Raw genomic sequence first — 22,646 nt, forward strand, 5'->3', positions numbered from 1 at the left:
GAAGCTTGTCGACCCAGCTAAGGTAGGGGAAGAAATTTCCACCTTAAGAAATCGTAACAGAGGTTACGAAGACAACATAACAGTAAACAAAATTTCTAGTGGTATAATGTCGAAGTATTTTCAACCCCATGTCTCGCAAAGACATGGCATAATTGGAATTCGTTCAATTATCCTGAGAGATATTGCAGAAATGAAGTAAATTTAAACAATAAAAGTAGTGAACCTGCGAAAATAAAAATAGGAGATATACAACAGTACAGGTCAAACGAAATTCAAAAAATAGCGGAATAATGGAAGAACATAATAAAACCCAACGTGACACCGCAAGATGCCGCAATGGCGCAGCATAGCGCCAGCATGAATCTAATAAACAATGAAAATGAAGAGAAATATTACAGATTCGCGATAAGGAAAACAGAAGTCCCTCCCAAAACGATGCAAAAAATCCAAATATCACAGATGACTGAGCCAGTAATTAGCAAATCAGAAATATGGTTTGCGACACCGTCTGAAATACCCGAAAATCTGTTATGCGAGGAACAGATTATATCATATAACAAAGGGGAAGGTTTTATTTGGGTAACAAATAATCATAAAAATGATACAATTACAGTTAAAAAGGGAACGTGTCTAGTTCAAATCCAGGTTTCAACGGAAAATGATTTAAATAGATGGAAAAATTCTAAAAAAAGCCTAGTTAACGGTATTAAAACTTCAAATAACAAATATCCTCTAAGTAAATCACAATTTTTAAACAAATTTAAAATGAATCATATTACGTATATAGAACTTAAGAAAAAATTATGCTAATTATTATGTAAATTTAAGGATGTATTTTCTGCATCTTAAGATGATATCGGGATAATTCCATTTTACGAACATTCAATTTTAACGACTGGTAATCGAGTAGCAAAACAGCCATATCGTGTGCCATATAAGCACAAAGAGTGGTTAAAAAATAAAATCCATGAATTAGAAAAAAACGAAATTATACGCCCAAGTATGAGTCCGTATAGTGCACCAGTGATCTTAGTACCAAAAAAGAATGGAGATCTTAGACTCGTAGTAGATTATAGGGCCCTCAACAAACAAGTAGTTAGCGATAAATTTCCTCTACCAAGAATAGACGAAATTCTTGACTCAATTTCAAGCAAAAACAAAATTTTTACCTCTTTGGACCTTACCCAAGGCTACCGCCAAGTGAAAATAGCCGAAAAGGATGTCCATAAAACTGCATTTTCAGCATCTGAATATGGTTCTTATGAATACTTGAGAGTACCATTTGGGCTTAAAACAAGTTCAAGCGGCTATGTAGACCCCTATTGCACCTGCTAAGAGGATTAAAGAATCTAATTCACTTTGTTGATGATGTTATATGCGTGGGAGAAAACACTGAGCAACACTTAGCAACATTAGCTAAGGTGTTCGAGAAGTTCAGGCAAGGCAATTTAAAATGCCGGCCTGAGAAAGTAAATTTATTTCAATCTAAGATTAAATTCTTAGGAGTAGTAGTAACCCAGGGATAGATATCCCCAGACCCTGATAAAATAAAATGTGTTGAAAACCTCATGCCCCCCAGAACTATGAAAGAATTAAGGGGAATTTTAGGACTTACTGGCTACTTTACAAAATTCGTAAGCAATTATGCCCAAATTGCGAAACCCCTCACAAAATGAACTAAAGGGAATTCCCACAATGTCACCTAGTCCCAGGAAACTGAAACTTCCTTAGACCATCTGAAAAAAGCACACACTTCTGAACATATTTTATCACTCCCTGATTTCGAAAATGGAAAATTCATCGTTACCACTGATGCAAGCTCAAAAGGCATAGGCGCTATCCTTTCGCAAATAATCCCGGTAGAAGACCCTAACCGTCCACAGGGAAAACCCAAAAAAATAGAAAAAGTTATACACTACTCTAGTAAAACTTTTTCAAAGATCGGAGAGCAGTTATCCCCCCACAAACTTAGAATTGTTATCTATTATTTACCACTTGGACAAATCTAGACATTATTTAATTGGTAGGAAATTTATACTACGATCAGACCATTAAAGCTTGCAGTACCTGCGCACATTTAAAAACCCCATGGGCATTCTAGCTAGATGGATTATGAAAATCCAAGACCTAGATTATGAATTTGAACATCTAAAGAGAAAACAAAACGCAGCTTGCGACTTTTTAAGTAGATACCCAGAAAATATTCCAGCGGAAGCTGAAGAAAATGAAGTTGACGCCATAATTGCTAAGAGCAATCATGGATGTAAGAAAAAGAAAGTCAAAGACGCAGTAAAAGAAAATAAGATTAACTATTGCCCTTGTCTTTGGAAAATATAAAAAGAAAGCAAAAAAAGGACGAAATGTGTGTAGCACTAATTGATTATTTTGTGAATGATGAGGCGTTACCGGATTAATTCAAAACTCTTAGAAAAGATAGATAATTTTTACTATGATCTTGATGACGAAATACTGTGTAGAATTGTGACTGCTGAGACAAACAGAAACCAAACCTCGATAATTCCTGTGTTACCACAAAACTTGATAGGGCCTGCATTTGAATATTTTCATTCGGACACGGGTGGACATTTAGGAGTTATGAAAACGTTCCATAAGTTAAAACAATACTTTTACGCACAATCTGCACTGACAAAACTAAAAGAATTTGTAAGTACATGCGAAGCAAGCAACTTGAGAAAAATCCCCCCAGCTTATCCAAATCCTCCAATGGGAAGGGTCCCGGTAGCAAAGTACCCCTTTGATATTATCTCATTTGACCTATACGGGACAAGTGGGGGCTTACCTGGTTCCAGCAAAGGTCAAACTTGTATTTTTTCGGTTATGGATAACTTTTCAGTCGGTCATTGATCGACCAATATAAAAAATCATTGTTCTTGAGCAAAAATTGGATAATTAGCGAAATTAATATTTAAACTTCGTAAGCACCACTAAAATCTCGAGTGACACTGCGATCACTTTTTTTTAAAAAGTTACAATAGATTTAACGATTTTCCTGAATATATAGAACATGGTAACCGCGCCGAAACATCCAAAAGCTAATGGCAAAATAGAAAACAGCCATAAAATATTTTCGAATGTTCTAAGTATTTATACGACAGACAATAGGAGCGACTGGGATAAATTCTTACCTTATTTAACCAACGTAATCAATACTGCTTATTCCGAAACAACCAGAGACAATTAATTTTATTTACTTTTCGGTCTTGATTTTAAAATCCCATAAGATGAGATTATTGAATCTCAGCAGTATTATAATAGCTCAGAATATTATAAACAAGAATTCATAAATAGAATGAGGAAAACTTATAAAATAGTTAGGCAAGAGCTGGAAAAATGTAAAATAAACCAAGAACTTAAAAAACAACCCAAAGTTAAGGGGGCTATAAATTTCAAAATAGGAGACTTCGTGTACTCAAAGAACGAGGCGAAAACAGAATGAAAAAAAACTTTCAAACAAATATTATGGACCGTACAGAATAGTCAAAAAGTACGATAACGGATATACGTTTAAAATTGAAAACCCCGATAGTGGAAGAAGTTACAAGGCGCATGTTAGCCGAATAAAAAGAGCCAAATTTCCAGAGAGATGGCTATCACATCCCTCTTCTACTGATTCGTCAGATTCGGAAAATGAGCCCCCTAGGTCAAGATTGGCAGAGCTAAAACCCTTTAATTTCAAGCAAGACTATTTTGAGAATGACAGTGATCAGGAAAATTTTGAAGAATTCTTAGCTATGGAAAATCTAGTTATTCCAAAGAAAAAATCCCTAATACCAGTAAGAATAAGAACGCCAAAAAGTTCAAAAAGTTATTCATCGGCGAGCGCGGGAGATTTAGATTGTACAATATCTCCAAAAACCCAATTCTTCCCCGATAGAATTTCGACCCCATGTCCCCCCAAAAGATTTCCAGACGATATGGTTTCCCCTGCAACACCAATAGAAAGGCCCCTGTCATTGCAGGAAGAATTAAACAGAGCTGTAGAAACCCCCGGTATTACTGTAAAGAAAATTCCTCCCAAAGATTTAACTAAAACAAACCTGCGAGAAGCTATGGATAGTGTTGGGCGATATTCAATATCGATATTGCTATATGGATATATCAGAGCAAATATCGAATATTGAAACGAAAATTTCGATATCGAAAACGATATTTGAACATATTCACTATTTTCGGCCTTTTCTGCTACTGGTAAACGTCCTGCAGAAAAGATCAAACACAGAAAATTGTTTGGGAAATGGGCTAGAAGAAGAACAATGATGTATTTAATCCATTGACTCATACATGCTGATACACAGCATACTTACCTGTATCCATAAGTTGGTATAGCCTGTTCTCAAACTCAAAATACGTTTAGTCAGGAGGACTTCCAAATGTTGCTGAGAACTTCCAAAAGGCCTTGGCTGTATTAATGCCTTCTAAGCTGATAGGCCTTGCTCATATAAAAGAGAATTGGCTTTTTATGCTGATTCCAAATATATAGGGTTCATTCAGTTTAATGTTCCTATCAAAAGATAAGAGCCTGAGAAAATTTCCGTGATTTTTGGGAAAAGGGAGAAACCCCCAAAAAGTCAAAGAATCTTAAAGAAAAGCGTACCATCAGATTCAGCATATCATGGAACCCTACTGTAAAGATTTTAACCTCCCGTCTGCATAAATATAGAATTTTGTATTTTTTGTCAGAATAAGAATCAAGGATGTATGTTTGTTTATTTCTATTTTTTTCGCCAGCGTGATCGCATCAAATCAAAGGCCCATTAATTTTTGGAAAGTGCTCGTTCGAAAGAAAATAAGATTTCTAGTTCCCTTTTAAAGCGACCCGAGATATTGGAGAGCCACATGCCCCCCCCCTCCCACGCCCCTTTTTACCTGAAAAAACCCGATACCAATTTTTAGATATTAATTTTTTTCATCATAGTTGAAAGATAAAAAAATGTTCCTCCGGTGATAACCTGACTCCCCGCAACCTGAGGAAAGGGCTTTAAGCTATGAATTTACCTATTTTTTACTTATAGTATTTTTTATTTGTAAGTAAACAAGCCTTTTTAGGAGAGGGGGACTTTTCGGTGGGGGGATTTTCCACAGGTAGAATTTCCCATGGGCAGGGAAGTTTCCGGGGATGAACTAACAAAAGGGAATTTTACACCGGAGAATTTGTCATAACTCCTTTACGAAATTCGTCATAATGTTTCTCTGCCGATTCAATTTTTGATGTAGAGATGTTCCGAGGAAATTGTCATGATCCCCCCATGGTACTCGGGGGAAGGGCGATAAGTTATGAATTTTGTCTGTTGTTTATATATAGTTTCTGTTATTTGGAAGTAAACAGACGTTTTTAGGGAGGGAAATTTTCCGCAAGGGGATTCTCCACGGGTAGAATTTTCCATGGCCGGGAAGTTTCCGAAGATGAACTTACAAGGAGAAATATTACACGGGAGAATTTGCCAGAACTTCTATATCAAATTTATTTTACTTTCTCTTTGCCGATTCAATTTAACATCTAGAGATGTTCCGGGGATATTGTCCGGGGTAAATTTTCAGAGAGGTTAAAATTGCCTGAGAGATTTTTTGTGAGAGGGAGGGAGTTCTCACGGGGGAAATTGTCCATGGAAAAAGTTTTCAGTGGGAGCAATTCTTCGTGGCGGAATTTTCTGCAGGACATATTCTCCATGTGGAAATTTTTCGTGGGAGAAATTCTTCATCAGAGGATTTTCTGTGGAAGAAACTTTCCATTCGGAGGATGGAATTTCAATGCAAAAATTTCCTGTTTAAGGGGCTTTTCGGCATGATTTGAAAAAGACTAAATATTAAATGAAAAACAAGTCTTTTTTTTCAAATGAAAGTAGGCTTAAGAGAATTTCCTAGGCGAAATTGTCACAAAAAAATTTCTGTGTGAAATTTTCAGCAGGGACGGATTTGTAGTGGTGATTTCCTGGCATTAAATGAAAACAACCAAAACTTAAATAAGAAAAAAGTTTTTTCAACGGAAACTAGGGAGAAATATGAAACTTAAAACAAAAAGAAATCCTACCGTATGTGAGGGGAGTTACCCCCTCCTTTAAAGAGTTCCAATTATCTAAAAACAACTTCTGAAACACAAGAGCTACTTAATTAGAATAAGAAGCTTGTTTTTAAAATACTAGAAAAAACGTATATGAAGGGCATCCCTCTCATATACGGAATAATTTCTGTTCGTTTTAAGTTGTAATGATGTCCCTTACTTTCAGTTGAAAAAACATGTTTTCTTTTTTTTTATTTAATCACTGAAAGGTAGAACAAATTCTCAGGGGAAAGCATTAACATGTTGCTGAGTTTGAATAGCCAAAAGTAGCCAGTAGGTCGTCTTTCTTTATCCTGAGCCCGAGTAATTTCAAGTCTAGATTTCTATGACATTCACTCTTGTAATCGAAGTTTGTTTTTATTGACTGATTTTCAATTATTCAAAGTTTAAAAAAATTGTGCAAAATACCCTTTTATTATAATTTTTGGTACTTTTCTATCAGCCAGTACACACTCGAGAATTTGGATCTACAGGTACGGGGTAGAAACAACCGCTATGCTTGGGAAATAGATAGGATATATATAATTTGGGCTGTATATTGGCACACTAGGGGGTGGTGGTGTGGGGGTTAAGTATAGCGGGGCTGCATGCAATAAGTAACCTAACCTAAATAAACCAAAATACCAACTAAATATTTATGAAAACATAGCTACACTGTAGTTTTCCACTGAGTCGAAGCTAATTGTCTCCGTATACAAACAGCAATAAACCAGCTGTTGTATGATTTTATAGATTCAGATTCTCGAGTGTGTAGTGGCTAACAGATAAGTACCCAATTTTTTTTAACTTTGGCAAAGCCAAGAGTTAATCTGAATAAAAACTGATCAGAAATATCGAAATCGATATATCGATTATCGAATATCGAAAGTAAAAATATCGATATTTCGATTTATCGATTGATCAAATTATCGACCAACACTAGCTATGGATTTAATAAATTTTCCCATAAAAACGAGTCAAAGTACATTGCCCGGGAATAAAACTCCAAAGGATGACCAGCAAGGTCAATATCATGATATAACTGTATCCAAGGCCAAACCTAAACAGTGGACTTCATGGAGGGAAACCCTAGTGCAAAAAATGCCCCATCCCCCTGAGGACATGGCATTCAAACAATGGAGGAACCCCGCCAAAACTATTGATTCCTCCCAAAGCTCTCAAGAATCTTTGGAATCTCCCCAGTTGAGGACTCAAAACGAGGACTTAGGGAATAAACCTTCTACTTCCAGGGGAGTAGAAATTTACGAAGGAATGGCAGGTGATACCACAAAAAGTGCCACCTCTAAAAGTTCCAATCTGGATTCGTCGGAAACTAGTTCCGAAGAGTCTGATGGTGAATCAGACCATTTAGTAGCTAAAGAAGTCGGGAAATCAAGGCCGACCTCAGCACCCACACACAGGAAAAAAACGAAATTAATAGGGAATTATTTGTTGAAAAAAACAATACAAAAAGTTTGACCTTTTTTCGCTAGAACACCCAAAACATAGAAAACTACAATAAACCGCGTAAAAAATCATGACACAGTCAGGTAGAATTGATAAAAAACCCGAAGGATGGAAATATCCCTCTTAAATGAAAAGAAAAATATCAAATATATGAATTTAACACCGTAATAAATTTAACAGTGTGCAAGTAGAATTAATTAAGTCAATATTAATTAAAAAAAAAAATAATAACACAAGTGATCTCAAAACAGTGGTGATCAGAGAGAAAGGCCCAAAGTAGGAAGCTCGTGGTCGACTGAAAACGAAAACTGATGTTGGACCAGGTATTGGGGTAAGCCTGGGGAGTAACTCAAGGCCCTTTATTTTTTTTTGTAGTTTTTTTTGTGCGTAAACGACCGTAGGAAGGGATATTTCTCAGTCCTTCAAGTGTAAGAAATTAGTATTTTTATGCCAATCAGGGCCAGTCAAAGCAATACTTAAGGGTTGAATATAATATTCAGTGAGCTAAGTTTTCTTTTTGTATCATAATCCTTTGAAATAAAAAAAGAGGGTTTACTCTCTTATAGCTCCAAGGCGAAAAAAAAAAAAAAAAAAACACAAAAGCTTTTTAATTTAATTATATTATATCTAGTACGTATGCTGTCCTAAAGCTTTGTGTTAAACATTAATTCAAAAGAGAAACAGAGGCATTAATTTCTTTAGCTCCTTGGCGAAAAATTTAATTTCATTAGTTTATATCTATGACGTATACAATAACAGAGACATCACTGTTCTATAGTTCTGTGACAAAAACGTCCTTTAATTTCATTGGTTTATCTATGACATATATTGTGCTCTAATTTTTGTGACATATTTTTTTAAGTCAGTCACGTTATATCTTACCTATACTGACTCAGGCCTCCTCGTATTTTCTATGAAAAATCGACCCAGGTCCAAACAAAGATTGATGTCATCAAAAAAAAAAAAATATTTTTTACTAATCGTTTAATTTCTACCAATAAGAAGACTGCAAGGTGATGACGGTGATATCTTTACTAATGGTTTTATACATGGATTAAGTCGAGGCGAAATCTCGTCTCTACAATGGGCATAAGATTTTTCTAAGACTTATAATCCCTCCTTAAATTGCCTTCCACGTGAAGATTGGAAAAAAGAAAAATTAAACTATGAAGTAAATTAATCTAAAGTAAATCAAATATGCCTAACTTTACATAAAAATTCAATAATCTGACACTATCCATAGCTAGAGCTTGATCTGAATCGTGTTTTGCTCTACTTTTAAGACTTTTAGGGTTAAATCTTCCTTTTTACTTGCCGTTTTGTTCGTTATTCTTGCTTAAAATATCAGTCGAATTCTTATTTAATTATTCTAATAATCAATTTCGTACTCAATTTTTACTTTAATTATTTATTAAAATATAATTACTCAATAAGTTATTAATTAAAATTTAATTATCTCAATAAACTATTTAGAACCTGATAATTTATTTAAGTTAGACTAAGGTTTATGTTTAACTTGAAAAGACTGCTTCATTTAGTGAAAAACGTTTATTTTTGTCAAATTTTTTTTCCTGTTTCTCCCTTTTTTCAGTTCATGCGAAATCTATCTGAGCAACATGTACATTAAATTACCCAATTCTGATATAGTGAATACTAAAGAAATTTCCTCCTGAAACCTATATTTCTTCACCCCCATTATACCCGTACAAATTTCCGCCAGTTTTCAGTATATTTTGATAGAGCGAATTTGTTTTTATTAACTGAAGTAAACACGACTAGTTCAAAGTGTCGGGTATTTTGAAAAGAAGTTTGATTTTTAAACTATGAAATTCAATAGGCCATACCCTCATATTGGGCAGCTTAATAAAAATAAAAAAAAAACACCAGATCAGGGCTATCATGATTTCTTTTCCAAGAGGAGTTATTAGTCCTATACCCAAACATGATCGTGTAGAGTCCTAGCATCAGCATTTCAGCTGTCTAACAACAGAATTTCAGCGAGCATTAAATCCTGCATCTAATGACCTAATTTGAAAGGCGAAGATGAGGCACCAATATTGACTCGTAATGATGGAAAATCCAAGAAAAGAACACCGGGAAACAAAGAAGAACACCTCTGCATTTCAGCCGTTAAACCCGGAGCCCCATGAGAACGTCTAAGCCAAGAAATAGGGAAGACATTAGAAAACGAGTGGATAGAGAGGTCTCCATTCGTCCTTGTTATGTCTTGTTCCCTCATTGTAGTATCGTTTCTCAAAACTGTGTGGCTATGACGCTGCAACATGCGTTTCTTAAACAGCACGGACGTGCGTGAACAATGCAGGCATGAAATATGTTGTAAAATTAGACCTCAAAAAATTAACCATATAGCATAAACTCTGTTTAAATGATTATTTTAAATCTAATTAACTAAGTGTTGAAAGAAGTTAAAATAAAGTGTATGTAGTAGTATATATTAGAAAGTATAATAAGAGACCATACTTAAAGTTGAAGAATTAATATTTTATAAGAAACTTCTTTGTATTGAACTTCCCAATGGGAACAATTATAACCCAATTAATGCGTGAATTATTGTATGGGTATTTACTTCAAAGAACTGGTGATTCTGCCGCGTTGTTTTTATTACAGGAAAGTAAATGGACACATTGGTCATTGAGTATTACAATGAGCTACCCAGTACAGATACGACCCAGTAGCATCTATTTTCATCATATCTCAACCAACGAAGAGTACTCACCATAACTCCAGGCAACATTCATCCCAGCTTCGTCTACGAGAACAACAGTTACCCTCGATCGTTGTTTCTTCGACTATGAACCATATCATGTATCAGGTAGGACTATATTTGAACCTCAGTATCAAGTGCTTTAACGAACTATATAATCACATAAATGCTGAGAACCCCATCGATCAGAACAAGATAAACAATATTTAACGATATTTGAAGTTAAATGATATTTAAAGACATTTGAAGATATTTGAAGCTGAAGTTAGAGACAATTTGAAGCTTAATTCTGAGAACCCCATCGATCAGAACAAGATAAACGATATTCAACGATACTTGAAGTTAAATGATACTTAAAGACATTTGAAGATATTTGAAGCTGAAGTTAGAGACAATTTGAAGTTTAATTCTGAGAACCCCATCGATCAATACAAGATAAACGATATTTAACAACATTTGAAGTTTAACGATATTTGAAGATGTTTGAAGTTGAACTTAAATACAATATATTAAGAGAGTCACTATAGTATGACCAACCCGTTTCAAAAGGCACAAATGAACAATTTTACTCGAGAATACATTCTCTATGTGCCTCAAAAATCCTAAAAATTATATACTGAGAATAAAAACACCAACACCTGTAGTGGGAAGAATCATTTCCCAGTTGACAATTAGAACGATATTTAATGGTCATTTCCAAGTTGACTATTAGGGAAAACTTACCGTGTAAAGACAACTAGACTCGAACTGTTCCATGAAGAAACCATAACGTAAATGCTTCAAAATTTTTCCCAAGACAAAAAGAGTGAAGGACAGTAATTTACAACAGAAGGGTGTAGTACACTAAGGACACGAAGGTGATGAATAGATGTGAAGCTACATGTATTACTTCCTAATAACTCTGACAATGCAAAAATCCCAATAGTGACAGTGTTTTAATGTTATCAGTGAATATGATGAACCCAATATTGTATGTTATAAATCATTCATGTATGTACCACAAGTAGAATTAGTTGTAATATTATCATGTTATTCACTTAACGTAGTGTAGATAGTATGTAGTACGTCATACAGACAGCAAAATCAAAAAAAAAACTAATGTAAAAGTAAAATAGCCCCAACTTTGTTGGAAATGTAAAAGTAATCAGTGCTAGATATAGAAAAAAAAAATCCTTAATATAGTAGCTAACCTAGAACCATAAATAATCTTAGTCCTGTAGATGAATTTTAGATAGGAATGTAGAATAAAATAAGAAAAATAATTAAAAAATTTTAAGCACTCCTAATAAGCAGTTACTAATGACGGGACGTCATTAATTGATGGGAAGGGTGATGTGTACCAGGAGTAAAAGGCGATACATTTAAAATACAATATTATTTCCTTTTAAAGATCATTCGGGCATAGATTAAAAGTCCCCTAATTGAGTTCAAATAACGCTTCCAAGAGTCTAAAATTTTAATCAGCAAAAAGATAAATTGCATTCTAGCTTCAGTCAAACAACGACGCTAGTCGTTCGAATTTCGCTAAGATAATTAGTAGCAAAAAAAAAAATGCTACGTACGATATTTATAAGGAAGTTTAAACGGCAAAAAAACTGTGTGAACGCCTGAATCATCTGAAATATCTTAAAGAGATTATTGGACGAGGATTCGCGTCCTTGAGGCACTTGAGCCAATGGCGAGCAGTCCTTACAGCACAGGACGAAAGAACTGCGTTTGGTAGTGGGGTAGATGTGTTTTTTAATTTGAATCGTAAGTCAGACTTGAGAAGATCCATTGAGATAGAAGTTTTAACTGTTTCATCTAAGCCACCATTATTGTCATTGAAGTGACCCGTTGCTGTGCAACTAAATGTGTAAATTCAATAAATCTATTGTCTTTTTTATCTGTGTTTATTTAATTTATATGTCTGCATATAGTCTGATAACAGGTAATTAGTTTGTAAGTCTACAAGGTAAATGGTCCCAAAGGAATATGATCTCCAGATAGCCCAAGAAGAAGAGGCCACGTTTTTCATCCCTACAAACACCAAATGTTGTTATCGCCACAGCTTAGAAAAAGCTTCTAACCCCTGCTAGCCTATAAGAATTCGTATCTCTTAAGTCAGATCTAATTGTGCCATGGAAACAAAGCTCTGAGGCGACAGAATCTATAGTTCAATTATTCTTAATTCCGCTTAAAACATTACATAACACGTTCGTTTGAGTCTCTTGAGCCTTCCGCATAAAACTTGACGTTGACGGTTTGTCAAGGAGGAACAAATTGACGGTGGACAATGCCTTTGATGCCAAAAAGATAATGAGCATCGTTTTCACTTTGGATTTACTCATTCTTGCCTTTTTTGGGCGAGGAGATGCCGACGTGTGCCACTCAGAAGATTGCCTCTTTGTCTCGGGATCTTACTCAAAGATCCAGGACTCGTCACCTATGATCACGTTATTCAAAAATTGGGGGTTACTTTCACATATGTTCAAATTTTCTTGGCGCTTTTCCACTCGCCGCAAGTTCTGGTCGTTAATGAACACTTTTGGGACCATCTTCGCGCACACCTTGCGCATAATCAAATGCACCGTCACAATGTTATGAACCACAGATTTTGGTAAATTTAACATTTAGGCAATTAAACGAATATTTAGTCGATGGTGTGAGTTCAAAAATTTGCGCACAGGAGTCACATTGTCGGTGTTTGTCAAAGTCAAAGGTTCTCCAGCCCGGCCTTCATCGACGACCTCTTTCCAGCCCTCCAAAAAGGCATGGTGCCACCGAAACACAGCACTTCTTGCTAAAGCAACATCTGGGTAAGCCTGCTTGATCATATCAAACGTCTCTATGGCAGATTTACCGAGTTTCATACAGAATTTAATCGCGTATCTCTGATCTAACGAACGGTACATTTTCGGTTTGCACCACTCACAGAAACACGTCAAGCAAAAATGCATGTCCTGACCCCAGGTGCTCGGAAACAACTGACCAGCCGCTCATCCCGTTAGCTAAAGTGCCCTCTACTAAATTCAGACGGCGCGCGCACGCTCCGAAGTATAGTCACGGCGGAAGAAAATCAGTCCTATTACTTTCCGGACAAACCCTGTAATAAGTAGCTGTTCCAGAGAATATAATAACACAACTCTCAGGGGAGAAACTTGAAATTTGTTTACACGGACCCAAGTAGAAACTCTAATCGATCATTACTCTGTTTTTGTAAGAAAAATAAGCAACGTCTCACCAGCAATTAACTGAACTGTCGCTTCTTGTAGATCATTAAAAAACTCACTAAAATTATTTTTAATATTTGGCACAGTCAGACTTAGGTCATTTACAAAAAATAAAAATATTAACTGTCCAAGAACAGAACCTTTGTTGAACTCCGCATGCGGAGGAAAACTTGATGATCGCTTTAAATCAATCTGAACACATCGTAGCCGTTCTGCTAAGAATGCACATGGAGAGCTAAGTCTAGAACCTTTTATACCATAAAACTTACACTTCACATGCGGCAGATTGTGGTCTACTGTGTCAAAAGCTCTTTTATTATATCTAGAATATATCTGTTCTAATAAGTTTCACACAGAAATCGACTACGCAATCAGAATTTTTCGGCCAGCTGAGTGATCACTTTCTAAATTTTGCTTCTTTTTTAAACCTGGGTGTTTTGAATTTTAAAGTAAAAACAGATTTAATTAGGCAGAGAAGATTTTTAGTGCAGTTTTATAAGCCAAACTAAAAATGCAATCGAACTTTTCTAGCCTTCATATTTTTAGCAACGATTTATATTTTAATTTTCAGACAGAATAAGAAATCCTTCTGGTAATAGATTGTACTAAATGGTATTAGAAAACTGTACAAGAAAAAATCTCTAAACAATTGCATTTTTTTATTTTAGAATTACAATTGTCAAATTCTACGAATAAAAATTGAAAAATGATTATGAAAAAATTGTAGGTATGAACTTTGTTCCATAGATCCGTAGGCTAGCATTTTGATTTGTTTTTGTTTTTTTGGTCGACAAATTCGTAGAGACAATTCGTAGACAAATTCAAATTAGTAAGTGAAAACCGCACAAACGGTAACCTGTGAAACCCACCACTATAATGTTCCGACAACATTTAAATAAATTGTATTTAAAACAATGGGTTTATAAGCAAGACTGGAAACGATAGAATTGTTTTTTTCAGATTTGTTTGCAAAAAATGTGTAAATTGAAAACTATTGAATGCCAACAGCCTACATTTACTACATTCTATTAAGCTTTTATCAAACAATCAAACTTTAGCGTTTAGAGCAGTGGTTTAGTGGGAGGTAGAGGTTGCCATTCTCATATTTAGGACAATTGCAGATCGATTTATGTTTTAACACCGTTGTCCACTTTCATATGAAAAACCTCTTTTTTATTCAATTTTAGTGTACTTTTCATTTTATTACATTAGTCAACTTAAAAACTGGACAATATGCGTAGAAAAATGCAGGACCGCGAGGGAGTATGAACTCTAAAACACGAGGGAGTATAGATTTCTATAAACAAAAACAGATTCACTTTCTCGACATTTGTTAGTTTTATGAAACGCGCTTTCCTATCTTTTTAAAAATGACACTAGAAATTAAAATATTCGTTCAAATGAGTCAATTCTCTATTGTCTATGATTATTGGTTCCGAACGATCACGAGAAAAATGTTAATAAACATGTATCTTAGGCTACATCTCGTGGCAAGCACAATATTGCATATACTGCTGGTTAGAGAACTAGAACTTAATCCAGAGTTTATTAAAATTGATTGATTGGTCCATAAAACTAGACTAGTAAAGAGTAACCCCCATGAAAAGTTCAAAGAAAATGTCTGGTCAGGAAAATATCTCAATTGACGTTGATCGGATATAGCAATTTTTACATAGATTCAACTGGGCAGTGACTTTAATTCCAAAAATATATTTTAAGAATTTTGAAAAAGAGCCTGAAGCCCTTCAATCGTGACCATGTGCAGCGACAGTGCCTGGCACTACATAGTGATATTTATCTTATTAAAAAAGCAATGTATTGTTTAGATTTTTTTCTTAAAAACGACTCCTTACTTTTTAATTTTAATTGGCACCATGGGATTTTGTCGCCTGAAAAAATGGTCTAGATAGGTCACAAGTTTCAGAAAATTTGTTTACAGCCCAATTTTGGAGAAAAAAAGTTCTTGGGAGTGACGTCAAGTTTACATACAGTTCAAGAATATGAATTACATCATTTTCCTTTGGGAGTGGTCGTATTGTTTTTAGTATCTATGACGTATGGTAAATTACACAACATGACAAATGACTCTAAGCAGCTAAAGAAAAAGGCATGGAACAAGAAACAGCAAAGATTTCATTGAATTGCAAAGGAAAACGCTGCACAACGAAGTCTGTTGTTAGAAGACAACACAAAATTACAATAGAATGAAGAAACGTTTTAGTTTAGCGTGAGTGAGTCTGTGAAGAAGAAACAGGAAGAAAGAATTAAATTTACGCTAGAGTTCCTTAATTCAAATAAAACTGTTTATTTTTCACCCTAGAATGAAGAAATGTTATTTCAGCGTCTGCAAGGATGCACAAGAAGAAGAAAATGAATTTATGACTGGATTTTTTAAACAACCCTGGAAAGGAGTGAAGTTATTACGGCGTCTGTGAAGGATAAAAAGAAAAGAGGAATTGAATTCATGCCGACCCTACATTTATACACATCTTTGACACGTGTGAAATTGCACAAGATGACAAACTATCGTACAGCTAAAGAAAAAGGCATTGAACAAAAAACAACAAAAAATCGAATTGAATTGAAAACCAAAATGTGACTTAAAACTAAAGAATAACATGATAATTATGCTATTGCGTAATTTAGATATTCAAGGAATTACAATGGAATAAAGAACGTGTTATTTTTGCGTCTGTAAAGGATATATCTATAAGCAAGCTAGTACACATATACACTAACATTTCCTGGTGTGAAAAATACAATCTAGAGAGGTCAAGACTTTGGTAAAATTCGTTTAGAGCTTTAAATTTGGAAAAACATTTTCATATGAATGATTTCAGATTCACATGCGTTTCTTATCATTCTGTTTCCTTTATAAGTATAATACAAGCTTGCTTAGCATAGTTGATTGCGCGACGGACTGCTAATCCGAAGGTCGCGGGTACAGCTCTTGCAGTGGTCGAACTTTTCATTGGTATATTTTTCCATGGTCGAATTTCCCAACTATTTTGTATATGAGTTTGCACAAGATGAATGTATGCGCTAAATATTTTACAAAGTACATTACAGTTTAATTTGACTGTCAATAGTATAGTATAATTTGTCGGTATAAATATACAAAAAGCTTTGCCGTGCGGAATAAAATAGAACAAAATTTAGGTTCTTAAAAATCTGTCTTTCCTTCCACCGAGCGGAGCTAAGTCCCCTGGTACATTTTTAAAGAAAAAAATCTTGGATTTTTGTTCGCCTGAGAGAAAGCAAGTCGTTTGGATTGAAGGAATTTACTAAAGAAGAAAACTTGCACTAAAAAAATCGGTTAGACTATAGCAAAAATCTGATAAAAGATTTTGAGTTATACAAATTTATTAGAATTTACAAGAGAAATCGTAAAAATTCCAAGATTTAAGGGGAATCAGTCTCCTGTAAATACATAATACGAAAAAAGAATCGGTTTTATATCTATTTTGCCATTAAATAGCAGAAAAATGTGTATGTTTATCCACGTTTTTATATCTAATAGACTTTCTCCCAGAATGCGGTTTTGTCAGGGCTATTCCTACCCCTCTTTAGCACGCCTATGTGTAGGATGATATCACGCATTACATTTCGAAGGAGAACTAATCCATTTTACAAGTGGATGACGCAATTAAGAACTGCAAGAACTGCTAGAAAGTTGGAGTGATGGCAAAGAAAGTCATCGCAACAGCAGCAACTCTATAAGAAAATTAAAATAAATTTGCTTGAGCATTATTATCGCTTTTAATCAGTAGTTGCACCAAACCAATCCTGCTCAACTCATCCTCAGGGCTATACTGTGATGTTTCTCCTCCCCATAGTATAGTGCAGACGGTTTGATATCATTCTATTATCCCTTCTTGTTTTAGTTGTTTTTTTTTGTTTAAAGCTTTTTCCAATAGGCAATGTTTAGAAGTCCTCAAAAAAAAGTCCCCCCAGATCCCAAATCAAATTCCAGTGAAAGTGCCATAGTGAAAGATACCCATCTTGGCTGGTCAAGCACACTATCTCAAAGTTCAAATGATAGCTCCAATTTGGAGAATAGGACAATGATAAGTGTAGGGGCTAATGTAACCATAAATGATGATAATGAGTTTCAAGAGGTCCTCTCTAGTAGCTCTAAAAAAAGGAAAAAAATCTCCCCAATCAAAAGCATTTCCCCTCTCCCTGCCCAAGATCCTCCCTCCAAAAACTTAGGAATTTATCTTAAAATTACTCCTACTACCCCCTTTGATATAAAAATGATCACTGCAATAAGAGTTGCAATTTTTAAATTGCTAAAATCAATGTTCTCTCTTAACATTAACCGTGATGGATATCTGCTAATAGCTGTATTAAGAAATTAGCAGATACAATAATTAACCTAAAATCCCTTCTGAATACCCCAATTATTGCATCTAATTGGAACCCAAAACAATCACCAACAAAAATAGTAGTTTATAATGTTCCCCCAGAGATATCCACTTAGGAGTTAAAAGAAGGGCTCTCAGATAGGGCTGGAAACACAATTTCAGTTGAGGATGTTACCCAACTTGGCAAACCTAACTCTAATGGCCTAAAAACTAGTAGATCCTTCTTATTCACACTGAAGGAAAAAAATTAATATCCCATAAAAATTATTCCTATTTGGGCAAATCAAACCACAATAGGAATACAAACCTAAGCCTATCCAGTGTCAGAAGTGTCTCAAACTGGGACACACAACAAACAAATGCAATTAAATTCTCCGAGAGTGTAGTAATTGTAAAGCTTTCCATCCTAAAGAGTTGACAACTTGCAACAACACTCAGCCTACATGCATCAATTGCAAAGGCCTACATGAATCTACAAATAAATCATTATGCCCTGCATACAAGAAAAGAGCTCTAACACTCCAAATATCAACAGAGAAGGCCAGCCCATACCCCTTTGCAGCAATGGAAGCAAATGCTGCCCAACAATACCAAATAAAGCCTGTAACGAAACCAACCAAAACCCCCAAGTCAAACGCCGCCAATGCATCAAGCACCCCATATAAAACACCATCTTCTAAGCCCCCTAGCTCAAATCCCTATCAGAAGGAATCACCAAGCCAACAAGCTTCCTTGTCCAGTGAGATGAGGTCAGCCTGGCCCCCCCCCCTCCCAAGAAGAAACAAACCAGAAACTCTACCAGGAATTAATCCCTTAACCGACAAACAGGATGCACAACCAAAAATACAATCCCCAAATATATGCTTATTCATTCTAAACTGTAATGCAGTTCAGGCCATGAACATACATCAACTATAGAAAACAAAAATCATTGCAGAATTGGCAAAAGTCTACATCCCAGATGATAAGCTCATTCAAGCAAAAAAAGATCTTGCTTAACTTTTAACAAAGCTGAACATTGATACACAGTCATATGAAGAATAAATCAACAACACAACATATATCAATACTCCAATGGAATGTAAGGTCACTCACAGAAAATAAGCTAAATGAACTAATATCTTTTATGAATAATGATTCCATTAATATTGCTTGCCTCCAAGAAACTCATTTAACCCAAAATCAACAAATTAAGTCTCTGGGATATACTATCCTCAGAAAGGATAGATCTTCAGAGAGAAAAGGAAGTGGGGTAGCTTTATTAGTTAAGAATAATATACAATTTTGTGGCATCAATTTTCCAGATTTTGAAAATGATGTTGATGCAATTGGTATCAGTGTTTGGCTGAATAATTTAAAAACCTACATAATAAGCTTTTATAACCCTAATGGCCAAACTACAGATGCCAAGGATTTCTTTAATTATATAATTAATTCTAATATGTTAAAAAATATCATTATTTGTGGATATTTCAATGCCCACAGCCTTTTGTGGGGGAATAAAGCAGCAAATAAAGCTGGTAAATTCATTGAGCATATGACTTCAAATAATAATGAATTAGCTGTTGCTACCCCTCCAAACCTGAATGCATATTTCAACCCCAAAAGTGGCAGATTCTCCATAATTGACCTACAAATTGTGTCATTAAATTTTTTGAATAAAATTTACATAAATAACATTTTAGAATTAAAGTGAAACTTTTTATCTTCCGGGAAAATATTCACAACCTTGGTATTATTTTTTTCCTAAATTTTCTTAAATTCAGTTCCGAATTTTCTCAAAGAGATGAAAAATTTAAAGTTCTGTTCCAAATTTTTCATAGAAGATAGGAAAAATTATACTTTGATCGTGAATATTCTTCATGAAGATATGGAGCTCCATTTTAATTCTGAGTTTTGTCAAAGAAGTGCAAAATGTTCAAGTTCTCTTCTGAATTTTCTTAGAGAACAGAAAAAAGTTAGCTCAATTCTGAAATTTACCAATGAAAATGAAAAAGCTTTCCATTTCAGTTCATAATTTCTCAAAGACATAAAAAATTTAAAGTTCGGTTCTAAATTTTTCCGTAGAAGATAGGAATGGTTATTCTATGATTGTGATTATTTTCCATGAAGATAAAAAGTTTCACTTTATTTCTAATTTTTTTAAAATTCAGTTCGTTCATCTAACCACCAAAAACAATAGGTTAGGTTAGGTTAGGTATAAATAAATATTAATAAATAAATAGGAACATTTCTCCATGTTTAAGTTAGATTAGGTTTGGTTAAATTATCATGAGCACTCATTATAAGCTAACCTAACCTAACTTAAACATGGTCGACCTGGGGGGATTTTCTGGCGAGTAGGGTTAGGTTAGGCTAGATTAAGTTAGGTTAGTTTAAGTTAGGTTAGGCTAGGTTAGCCTACGTACGCGCGCGTACGTAGGCTAACCTAACTTTTCTCTTTGAGAAAAGTCGGAACTGAATTTAAGAAAATTTAGAATTAAAGTGAAACTTTTTATCTTCATGGAAAATAATCACAATCATAGTATTACTTTTCTTATCTTCTACGGAAAAATTTAGAACTGAACTTTAAATTTTTTATGTCTTGGTGAACTTAAAACTGAAGTGGAAGCTTTTTATTTTCTCTAGAGAAATTAGAATTGAATTGTGTTCTTTGGTAAAATTCAAAAGAAAACTTGAACTTTTCTATCTTCTATGAAAAATTTGGAACAGTATTTTAAATTTTTTCATCTCTTTGAGAAAAATCTGAACTGAAGTGGAAAATTTTTATATTATTTTGGGAAAATAGAATTGATCAATAACTTATTTCTTTTCATTGAGAAAATTCAGAATCGAAGTTGAACTTTTCTTCTTCCGGGAAAATATTCACCACTATGGTATAGCTTTTCCTATCTACTAGCGAAAACTATTGATTAGGACTTTAAATTTCTTTATGTCTAGGTGAATGTAAAATTGAAGTGGTAAATTTTTATTATCTCTAGATAAATTAGAATTGAATTGCCTACTTTAGTAAAATACAGAAGAGAACTTGTATTTTTCTATCTTCTATGAAACAATTTGGAACATTATTTTAAATTTTTTCATCTCTTTGAGAAAAATTTGAAGTGAAGTGGAAATTTTTTATATTATTTGGAAAAATAGAATTGAACAATAACTTATATCTTTTCATTGTGAAAATTTAGAATTAAAGCGGAACTTTTTATCTTCAAGGTAATTATTAGTATCTAAGGTATAACTTGTTCCATCTTCTACGGTAAAATTTAGAATTGGAACTCTAATTTTTGTGTCTTTGGGGAAATAAGAACTGAAGTGGAAGCTTTTTATTTTCTCTGGTGAAATTATATTTGAAATGTGTTCTTTGGTAAAATTCAGAAGAGAACTTGAACTTTTCTATATTCTATGAAAAATTTGGAACAGTATTTAAAATTTTTTCATCTCTTTGAGAAAGATCTGAATTGAAGTGGAAAATTTTTATATTATTTTGTAAAAATAGAATTGATCAATAACTTATATCTTTTCATTGAGAAAATTCAGAATCAAAGTTGAACTTTTCTTCACTTCATTGAGAAAATTTAAAATTGAAATAGAACTTTTTATCTTCATAGCAAATATTCGCCACTATGGTATAGCTTTTTCTATCGACTGCGGAAAAATTTAGAACAGAACTTTAAATTTCTTTATGTCTCGGTGAACTTAAAACTGTATTGGGGGATGTGCATTTTCTCTGGAGAAATTAGAATTGAATTGTGTTCTTTGGTAAAATTCAGAATTGAACTTGAACTTTTCTATCTTCTATGAAAAATTTGGAACATTAATTTAAATTTTTTCATCTCTTTGAGAAAAATCTGAACTGAAGCGAAAATTTGGTATCTTTGGTAGAAAACTTGATAGTTTGAACAGAAAAAGTGTTATCACTGATGAAAAATATTATTTCTAAGATACATTTGTTTGTGTTCAGTAAAAGTAAGTTAGTATTAAGGTAAAATGTTGTTACTTTGATGAGAAGGTTTGTTAGTGTTAAGCAAGAACTTGCTACTTCTGACAGAAAAGTTGTTATCACAATCAAAAAAATGTTACTTCTAAGAAAAATTTGGTATCTTTGGTAGAAAACTTGCTAGTTCGAACAGAAAAAGTGTTATCACTGATGAAAAATATTATTTCTAAGATGAATTTGTGTGTGTTCAGTAAAAGTATGTTAGTATTAAGGTAAAATGTCGTTACTTTGATGAGAAGGTTTGTTAGTGTTAAGCAGAACTTGCTACTTCTGACAGAAAAGTTGTTATCACAATAAAAAAAATGTTACTTATTTCAACAAATTTGGTATCTTTGCTAGAAAACTTGCTAGTTCGAAAATAAAAAGTGTTATTAGTGATGAAAAACATTTTTTCTAAGATAAGCTTGTGTGTGTTCAGTAAAAGTATGTTAGTATTAAGGTAAAATGTCGTTACTTTGATGTGAAGGTTTGTTAGTGTTAATCAAAACATGCTACTTCTGTCAGAAAAGTTGTTATCACAGTCAAAAAATGTTACTTCTAAGAAAAAATTTGGTATCTTTGACAGAAAAATTGCTAGTTCAATCAGAGTAAGTGTTATCACTGATGAAAAATATTATTTCTAAGAGAAATTTGTGTGTGTTCAGTAAAAGTAAGTTATTATTAATGTAAAATGTGGTTACTTTGATGTGATGGTCTGTTAGTGGTAAGCGAAACTTGATAATTCTCACAAAAAAGTTGTTACTCCAATCAAAAAAATGTAAATTCTAACAAAAAATTCTTTGTCCCTGTCCGTTAAATTGCTAGATGGAACAGAAAAAGTGCT

At 34.0% G+C, this 22,646-nt stretch overlaps 1 protein-coding gene across 1 annotated transcript in view; it reads right to left on the reverse strand.

Moving 5' to 3' along the window:
- The window catches only part of LOC148946169 (vacuolar protein sorting-associated protein 28 homolog), a 36,831-nt gene extending 23,729 nt beyond the window's left edge, over positions 1-13,102 (reverse strand). The window contains exon 1 of the mRNA XM_089097623.1: positions 12,917-13,102. Within this exon, the coding sequence (XP_088953749.1) occupies positions 12,917-13,102 (186 nt within the window). The remainder of the gene's footprint in view (positions 1-12,916) is intronic.
- Between the last annotated feature and the right edge of the window lie 9,544 nt (positions 13,103-22,646).

Source organism: Artemia sp. Qi Xiang Cuo, chromosome 12 (assembly GCF_049724085.1).
Source record: "Artemia sp. Qi Xiang Cuo chromosome 12, ASM4972408v1, whole genome shotgun sequence".
Lineage (NCBI taxonomy): Eukaryota > Metazoa > Arthropoda > Branchiopoda > Anostraca > Artemiidae > Artemia > Artemia sp. Qi Xiang Cuo.